Source organism: Lycorma delicatula, chromosome 5, assembly GCF_047948215.1.
Source record: "Lycorma delicatula isolate Av1 chromosome 5, ASM4794821v1, whole genome shotgun sequence".
NCBI classification, from domain to species: Eukaryota; Metazoa; Arthropoda; class Insecta; order Hemiptera; family Fulgoridae; genus Lycorma; species Lycorma delicatula.
Genome location: NC_134459.1, coordinates 48,614,626 through 48,624,977, shown reverse-complemented (window position 1 = coordinate 48,624,977; position 10,352 = coordinate 48,614,626). Strand labels below are relative to the sequence as shown.

At 26.9% G+C, this 10,352-nt stretch overlaps 1 protein-coding gene across 9 annotated transcripts in view; it reads right to left on the bottom strand.

Annotated features, from left to right (window-relative positions):
• Positions 1-1,769: 1,769 nt before the first annotated feature.
• LOC142324914 (uncharacterized) overlaps positions 1,770-10,352 on the bottom strand; it is a 188,173-nt gene continuing 179,590 nt past the window's right edge. For 3 of the 9 annotated variants that reach the window (XM_075366041.1, XM_075366044.1, XM_075366043.1), the window contains exons 14-16: positions 9,252-9,285; positions 6,557-6,687; positions 1,770-2,327 (exon numbers count right to left, since the gene is read on the bottom strand). In XM_075366041.1, coding sequence (XP_075222156.1) covers positions 2,015-2,327; positions 6,557-6,687; positions 9,252-9,285 — 478 coding nt within the window. In that variant the 3' untranslated portion in view covers positions 1,770-2,014. Of the gene's footprint in view, positions 2,328-6,556; positions 6,692-9,251; positions 9,286-10,352 lie in introns of all 9 variants that reach the window. The other 6 variants (XM_075366049.1, XM_075366051.1, XM_075366046.1 and 3 more) reach the window with 5 other exon arrangements.

Here is a 10,352-nt window from a genome sequence, read left to right as displayed (position 1 = left end):
AAATAAATTTAAAAAAATTCTGTTTAACAATATTGGGCTTCCTGTGTGAGCTAGAGTGGTGAAGTATGAGAGCACCTCATGAGAGAATAGATCAATCATCACCATCAACCGGTGAAAAACAGGGTGTCTATAGGGTGCTGTTTTGGGAGATGGAATGAGGGGCTCTTATAATATCTCTGCAAACAATCGTCCGATTTTCATAATTCAAAGGAGTATTTGTGAGTAGATTGAAGGCTAACTTTTGTGTGCATCAGGTACACTCTCGACCTAACAGAACACAGTTATTCGGAAATGTTGTTATATTTTCGCAACCAATCATCTTGAGTTTCAAAATTCAAATGGTGTATTTGTATATAAAGTTTGTCTGCTTATTTTTTCTGGCATTACGCAAGAACCAACTGACCGATTGTTTTCAAATCTATCTGTAGGATACATTCGTGTTATCCCAGGGAAGGTTTTATGCCGTAGATAGAGACCCAGATCCCTTGGAGGTTAAGAAATTAAAATATTAATTACTTCTTCATCACAGTTACTACTATTCTGCCTTTTGTAATTTAGCTTCTTTTTCAAGTTTCTGTAAAGCCTGAATACTTTGTTATTTATCAGTATTATTTTCTCAACCACAAGTATAACGAGCAGTGCGGTGGTCCAGGAGGTGGAGCCCTCTGAGTAGACCAGGCAGTAGCTGAAAAACTGGTTTGAGAAAAACATTTTTCCAGAAACTAACATATTTTAAACAAACTTAACACTCAAGTACCTTTGTTTCAGCATGAAGAGCTTTTAGGTGTAATTGCTTACATAGTTCATAAAAAAAATGTGTTTTGTAAGTGTAAAACTTCCAAAAAATGACTTTTGGCATTTTAATTTTTAAATTAATTTCTCAATTATTGAACTATCTAAAAAAATTGTAAAAAGCATATTGAATTTAAATAATTTTGATATCGTTGAAATTGATTATTTACAAAATTAAATAATTTTTTTTTACTTTATAGTTTAATTTTTATTTTATATTGTCTATTCATATTATTTTTAGCATTTGTAATACTACAATACTGTATCTTTTCTGTAATACAATTACCGTTGTAAAGAGTCATTTTTTTTGTCAATTGATCTAGCTAAATGCTTCCTTTTTTTTGTTTGCTTTATTTTAACTTGCAATGTTTTTTAAATTTTTTTTCATGTTTGTCCTCAAATCTTGCAACCTTAATTTAACATACTTCCTGACATTGACGATTGATGAAATTTTGCTCAGTTACTAAGGTCGGGTGACAATACAATGCTCTACCATTACTTTTGTAAACATCCCCCCCCCCATATAGGGACAAATTAAGGGTGCAGGTGTAAAAAGTTGCAAAAATCCAAATTAACTTACTAATTAAACTTGCGAAATATATGATAATAATTTGATTAATTATGACAAAAAATTATAGAGCAATTTTTAAAAATGTTTGTAATATTATTTTACAGACACACATATAATAGTGTACTTGAGATAATTTATCAAAGAGAATATTTTTATTTTTTTTTCAGTTTTTTTTTTTTAACCGTAATTTTTTTAAATAAATCATACGTCTTGTATTTTTATTTAAATAAAAAATTTTGATAAAATATGTAAAAATGATAAATTTTCATGGATAAAAAACCCCATGACTAGTGAAGGGGCATTAATTACTGGAAACTTGAAACATGAAAGTGAAGGGGCGTAATTACTGGAAATTTGCTGTATAAATATATGTGTATAAAATTATTTTTTTATTATAGAAATGAAGTTAACATTTTAATATAAATTTATTATTTTAATAAGTAATACAACAATAATGATAATTACAACTAACAACTTAAGTAATCACTGGTGGATGAGTATTTTACTTTGCCACTTATATATATCACTGAAAAATTATAAAACACTGAATCACTTGTGAACACTTATTTCAGTCTATTTTGTGACTGTTCTTTTTTATGGTTATATAGAATGTTTTGTTTATCTACAATTATATGATGTTAGCATTATATTTTAACGACGATTTGATCCTGATGCTCCGCCTCTGTTACTATTTGAGGGTCGTGAATTTTGAGTTCCTCGTCCTCTGCTTGATCTAGATGTCTCATTTCCTGTAGGTGTGTTGTGTTGTAGTTGTGTCCCACTTCCACCTCCTCTGCCACCCCTTTTTCTTTGTCTTGCTTGAACTGAATCTTTATTCATTAATTCTAGCTGGTATAAATGTTTTTCTTTACTCAAATTTGCGACTTGAACTTCTCTTTCTTTTAATGCTTTTTGTAATTCTTCAATCTTCTTAACCATGTCTGTTGCATTATTCTCATTCAGTCTGTAAGATATGAATTGAAAATATATTATTAAATCTAATTTTTAATAAATAGATAAAGAAGACAAATCAAATTATTTTATTTAATTACATTAAATTGTTGCAAATTTAGGAATTTTTTTGACACATACCTCATAAACATATACAAAAATAGTGTCATTTGCAAGAATTGTATTAAAAAATCAAGGACAGTGACATCACAGATATTAAGACTATTACAATATTTACATACAATTGGCTGGTAAAAAAAAGTAAATAGAGTAGAAATTATATTCCTACATATTTTAGTTTGAGACATCTGATTTTGTAAACCTTTGCTGTGAACTCAACCAGCAGAACAACTAGGTATTTATTAATCCCATTTATCTGCTCCTCATTGATTTCAATGCTTATTTTAAATCACACTTCTATCTTGGTGGTGAAATACTTATTCACAGTTTTAGCTGTATTTGTATGTCCCTCTGAGTTTATGGTTCCAATCTCTTGCTCAAACATTATTGCTTTAACAACACAGTCATCAATAAGTATTGGCAGTAGTTTGAAAAAGTAATCATACCACGCAAGAGTTGCTGCAAATGACAATGTTAGGTTCCATGTTTCATTGTCTATTGATGATAATTATATAGAACATAATGGACTATTCAAAATATAGATCACTATTCAACATCATTGATTGGTGCTGGTTTCTGTCCATTCACTTTAAAATGGCAACCAATTTATTTTCAAAAGACAATTGTCAGTTTTGTAATAGTACTCATATGTTTTGGTATTTTAAAAAATATACAAAAATTCATCTTTTACTTTTGAACAGTATACATTGTGGTTTTGATCTCTTATGTAAAAATCAGTGGAAAAAAGCCAATAGTGATTGTTGTAGCAGTATTTAGTGGATCTGAATGACAATTAGTGGGGGAAGATTTATTGTTTATGACCGCGTTAAACGTTACTACCAATTAAATGGTATACTATCTGGTTATTTTTAAAAGAAACTGAAATAATTTATTTTATTAATTAATCTGCTACTGGTTTACCCTCAAAATTACATGAATATTAATATAAAATTTTTGAGATGTATTTTACTTTTAAAAGTCGATTTGTGTAAAAAAGTATCTTTTCACAAAATTTCCTTAACACTTCTATTAGTAAATTCAACAGCGTTATATTCGTTAAAAGACATTATGGTGTATTTAACTTACAAACACAATTCATTGAAATAAAACATAAAATATAGTTTATATCAAAGAAATAGTTTATTGGCCTAATTCATCCACTAGCAGTTTTCTGATAATTAAAAAATTCACATTGCTCTTATATATTGGTTAGATAGAAAAAAGATAAAAAAATAGCACTTACAGTAAAGGTTTCTTTACCCTAAATTTAATTATAATGGATACTAAAATAAAGCACTCATTTATTTTACATAATTTATAAAATACTAAATTAATCAAGCGTTAAATTAATGGAATCTTTTATTGTGCAGGCTCTTTTTAAGATAGGCACCATTAAAAATAACTACCAGATGCTCCATTGAATAAGAATAAGCCATTAATGAGGAAGGCCTTTGGAAGAAAAAATTTATCAGTTTCAAAGTGAGTTATTTAGTATTTATTAATTTTACAAATAATTTATTGTGATTACACATTTCATTTACTTTAGAAATAATAATCTTGCTAGTAGTCTAATAGTTAGTAGAAAATAGTAGTCTCACTAACCTTGTAATTATTATTAAATATTTATTATTTTAATGTGAATTCCTGTTATATCAGTATATCATCTCATAAGTATATTCAATTTTATTTCATAAGTTTATCATCTAATAAGTATATCATATCTTTGGGCTCCCTCAAAAAGTCGGAAGGAGTTTCCAAGGTATGAAAATGAACCTATTGGATCTTTGCTAGCACATAAATAAGAATTATGGATATCAATATTTAAAAAATCTTTGCTAAAAATAATAGTCACTTATTCTTAAAAACAACAGTATCCACCTCTATCAAACTAGACAATATTAAATTATTTTCTTATTACTCAATACAATATTTCTCAGTTTATGAGAAAGGTCCTTATTGCATTTTTAATATTTATTTTTGTTGCTATTTTAATAAATTACCATATTTTAAAAATCGTCCTACCAATTTATTTAAAATACAATTAAATTTGTTTTTACCGAAATAATATTCTGCTGATAAATTTTTAAATAATACTAATTAAAAAAAAAAAAAAAACAGAAAAACCTGATTTTTCTGCATACTTGTTCAATGTGTATACAAATATATATGCTAAGAAAATTTTCATTAACAGTTTCTGAGTTGAGAATTATTCTGTAGTTATAGTCATGTATTTATCTTAAAAATTATTTCTTTTGTCTATATTTTTAAAAAAATAATAGGAATTTTTTATAATTATATATGTTTTATGATGCCACTCTGATCATGGTTTTACCACAGTTTCCCTTAATCCATCCAATCTAATATTGGTCACTTCTTTATCTTTCTGTGTAGTAAGTAGTACATTTATCCACTCCTGATGTATTATTGTATTTTGGTCAGAATAATGAATCTCTATTTTACATGTCTGTAATAAATTACTCTTAAATGATTTTGACTAGTTAAGATTATAGAATTATTAATATTTCACATTTAGATTAATATCATTGTTTCATATTTGGAGGAATGATACTAAATAAATTTGTCACTGAATTTAACAGGAAAGAAAGATTCAGATCATTTCTAGTCATATTATTTCATGCAATCAACAAATTTATGGATCTATGGAAACAGACTCTCCTTTTTTAAATCCTTCCATCAATTCTAGTCTCTTCACTTAATTCCAATTCTCTTCTTTCTTCTGCATAAGTTCTTCTAACTCATACATTAAGTCTTCCCTATGATCTTTTTCTCAGCCTCAACCTTGATCACTCAATTTTGTACTTCAGGCTTTCTCTTTCACCATATTCATTTTTTCATTGTATTCATACTTTTAATTTCTATAGCAGACCCTCTGAAATTTTAATTTATAGACGTGCTTTCATTTATATCTCATCCCTTTATTAGCACAGTCTCTGCTATACCTACAAGTAATTAAATCTAGTATGTTACTTTTCTGTGGCATATCCTTCCTCCAGATCAAATAATTTGTATGCTTACATATCACTTTTATTAATCTCTTTCTTATTTACTTCATTTATTTTCTGTACTTTCCACATCCTAAAAACAATGGTGAGAATATACTTTCATGATTCAAGCTCTTCTATTTATCCTACTTTTCCTTTACTTATACCTTCTACCTTTACATAGCTTATACTTGCCTTATAAACCTCCTTAATCCTTTTTAAAAATTCTTTTGCCACTTTCCTCTCTATTTTCCAACATCTATTCTTTCCCTCCGTGAACTCTATTACATATGTTCTTTATAATTAGGAAGTGCATTGCCAGATCTTCATAAATACCCATCTTAAAAGTGCTTCACTAATAGATCTATCTGCTAGTATAGATTTATCATTGAATTTATCTGCCCTGAAACTGAGCTCTTTCTCTCTACACTCTCTTCTACTTATATTCTTGAACTGTTGAAAACATTTTACAGATAAATATTTACAAGTAAACAAGGATAGAATCAAAATAAATTTAAAAAAAATAACTGAAATCTCTTAAAACAATTCTTGAATAAAAAAAAATATGTTCATTATTTAATATATTTATAAAGAATGAATTCTAGCCCACATAAGAGAACATTATAGTCTACAATGTTTTTTTGAATATTTGTGATCTTCAAAGAAGAAAAAGAGAAAAAAGATGAAAAAGAGATGGACTTTGATGCTGAGATAAATAGGTATCAGAGTGCAAATGCAAGGAATGGTGAATGGTATACTAAGCAATAAGACAAAATATTTAAGTTATAAAAATGACTTCTATGTAGTATTCATGTATATTATTTTTATATAAATACTTAACACTGTAGGAATGTGTATTTAAAACATGTTTGGAATCTTCATTCCTTGTTACTCAGGGAAAGAAAAGAAAAAGTCTTTCGAATAGTGGGAGACATATTTTGACATCCATTCAGTTAATGAGTTTATGAAAAAATTCACTTTATTTTGATAAAAAATATTTTTAAACCTATGAATATAATGAGCACCTAATGTAAAAATATGTTGGTAATTTAATGTGAAGAAAAATAATAGTTCTTATTTATATATATATATATATATATATATATATATATACACTTACTTTTTAATTAATTCTGCAACCTTCTTCTGTAGTTCTTCTGCGTTGTTTCGCCAAAGAGTTATTTCTTTTTGATGACGTTCGTTCAGCTCCATGATTTGTCCCTGGTGTAACTCCTCCAGTTGCTGTTCCCGCTGTCTGGACCAGGACAAAGGTTAGAGGCAAGGATGGGTGGGTAATCATAAAAAATTATATAACATTAAGAATAATGCAATAACTTGTTTTGTCAAAAATGATTTTTTTATTTCATCTCCATGAAATGATTCTTTTATTAAATTATTCAGAGTGACAGAAACATTGTTTCAATATTAAATAATGTGATTCTTTGAATTATACAGTAGTCTCAAGCATTATGTAAAACTGTGTTTAATCGTTTCAAAATATATAAAACATCCCAGGAAGAACCAGCATAATAGGGAATGCTAGAAATTGCGTTAAGCAGACTTGGAGGCAGTCCCACCACCAAGCAGTTGTGATCTCTCACATGGAAGATATATTGGGCGATTCAAAGTGGTAGAATAAACTTCAGAATAGACTAGAATTTAAGGGATACAGGCTTTCTCAACACTGTGGTAGTTAATGAGAAGAGAAAAAGAAGAAAAGGTATTAACTAAATATTATAATTATTTTATAGTCTTCATCTTGTTAAAACATGAAATACTGTTTTCTTTTGCGTATGTGGATGCTAAACATAATACTTATTGCATTAAGACATTGAAATATTTAAAAATTATGACATAATTATTGAAAGAAATAATTTTGTTAGGCAAGTACTATTAAGGCACAGTTCATAAATCACAGATTATTGTTACTTGGTTTTAATAAAAAGTTTAAGTTTCTAATTCATTACAGGTTCGTAGCCAGAAATGATTTTTTTTTAATTCTTTTGATAGTATAATCAAATGACCGTTACAAACCATTAGTCTTTTGCAGTGAATGTATATTAGCATCACCTAAAAGTTTACTGGGGTAATTGTATCCTTATGTCTCCTGAGATAGCTTAACTCATGTACAATAACATTTAGGTTAGATAAATCATTAGTGATCACTTTTATGATCATTAATGATTGTTATAAAAATTTGAAATATAATATTTTTTTATATAATAATATGTAAACCAGAAAATCCTGTTCTTATTTTAGTTTTATTTTTCACTGTTAATCACATCAGATTTTATACTGATGAGATTATAGTAAAATTTGTTTTATGTTAAGTGTTAGTCGCATTTATTTGATAAACCTTTTAATTACATTATTTAGACTGTATAATACAATTCTTTTTCACAGTTGACTAGTGAAATTACATTGGAAATATCTAGAAAGAATTATCCCGTTCTTTGAGTAATTTTTGTTTTATTGAAATATCTCTCATGAAAATTAATGCGTCTAAATGAGATATTGTGGCATATGTGTGTTTAAAATATATTTTTTGATTACTCATTCCTTAAAACTTAATTACTAAACAAAAAATTAATATTAAAAATTAAAAAAACATAACTGCCAAAAAAAACACATAGCGACAAACACTGCTTTTAATATAGGATAATTACTCATTTTAAAAAGTATGCGGGTGACAATTGTGTATGTAGTATAATTTTTTTTCAATCTTTTAATTAAACATAAATGTATGAAAAAAATTATATAGCCTATGACATTCCCGGTGATGTAAGGATTTCAACATGAGGTCATACATCTAAATCGGTTCAACTGTTGACCTGCTACAGTGGAACAGACATACATATACCCTAAATACATTATATCCTTTTTGAGCAGTCATGCAAAAAGCATGTTCTTGATTCCAATATTTCCATGATCACTATTTTTGCATTTTATCAAAATGCAAAATTATTTTTGCAGTTTATTAAATTATTTTTATAAAGAGAATTAATTATTTATTAAGTAGCATCATCCTACTGGACCTTTTATTACCATATTTTTATAACTTTTAAGTCATATACTTAATTTTTCTGCTCTGAATATTGGACTGATGCACATATCAGCATTTCTTGCTTCTGAACTGTACATAAGGATAGCCTCCTACATTACAAGGTTGATAGTTCAAGGCCTCTGCAAACCAGTTATATTTTAATATTAATGGTTCCTTGATATTATCCCTAAATAATTTATTTCAAATTAAACATATCCTTTTAATTAAACAATTTTTTTTCTTTTAATTAAAAACACATCCTCCAGTTCTATATACACATAATAAGCTACAGGTATACTACTCTATATCAAGGATGCAGACCCAGAATAAAGAAGAAAACCAGCATTAGATTTCCTGCATATTATACAAATAAAAAAAAAGTCATTTTTTGTTCATTTGCTACTGAGTAGCATATGTACAGAACATATTGAACAACTAAGTAGTTCATATGCTACTGATGCTATTTGAAAACTGAATGAGAAAAAGTATTTTTCATAATCTGAAGTAAACAACAGAGGATTGTTACTAAATTCATGCAAAATGTTATTTAAAAACATTAGTATGCCATATACTTGAATATTGCAAACATGTTTTTGAGTTACAAAAACCTTGATGGAAACTGAACTCGTTATTTATATGCAACTCATATTTAATATATGCAAATACAGATTTAATTTTGTATTTTAAGCAGCAATAACTATAGTTATTTTATCTACTTAATAATGTGTAATTAGAAAAAGGATAAATATATACAGAATATATGCTTACATACCTCCATTTCATTGAAGCCAGCAACTCTTACATTTCTGCAAATTGATATTTTTTATACTGTATTTACAGAACTGTTCCAGTTTTATATTTTTATAAGTATTTAAATTATATCAAGATTAAAACCTTAATTTAAATGATAGAAACTAAATAATTTTTTTTAAGCCGATTAGACTTCTTGTTCTTTATAGCTATTAATCCTTAACTGCTTATATGGAGTCTGTCAAACTCCACACAAACTTTTATCACTTTTTCTTTGCATAGCAACTAGTTTTATCTACACTTTTTTTCTCTTTTTTTTACTAACATAGATGTTTACATTTAATATTCATCTATCTTTAACAACTGGTTTTGTTTAAGTTATTTTTCATTGATGAAGCTTGTTCATCAAACATTATGTTACTATTATAATTATTTTAAAATGGGTAAATTTTTATATCTGTTAGTTTTGCTGCTTATTTGTTTCTGTTTAATATTTATAATATTGAATTAGTTACTACAAAAATTCATTATATTTATTGGTTGATGGTTATGATCAATTTAATAATGTTAGTAATCTAAAAATAACATATAATAATAATATACCACAGTGTAATTTGAGACTGTAAGAAAAAGATCTATTTAAAAATGTTTATTTATTTAATTAAAAAATTTTAATGTATAGTATTGTGTGAACTCTAAAATAGAGATTTAAAAAATTACTTGCCTATACTGAGCAAGTGGAGAATAAAAACAGAAAATTGTTTCTTTATTAGAAGTGCTTTCCTTAGATTTTTGAAGAAAATAATCTGTCTATATTTCCTCAAATTCTGTATCAGTTGCTGATAAAAAGCAAATAATGATAATTATTATGTCCATGAAATTAGTAGTTTAGTGTAATTAATCCACGTTGTGCGACTACTGGACAAATCGTGGGAACACAGTATTGTCTCATATACCTCTCTTTAAGTTTAAAAGTAATGTAGAAGTCTTATCTTTGACTCCTTTTGAAATCAGATTTGAAATTAATATAAATAACTTGATGAATACAGTATAGAAAATTAATAATTGTATAAATTAAATCTGAATGAGAATTTGATTTTTTTAAATTAAAATTTATAAATTA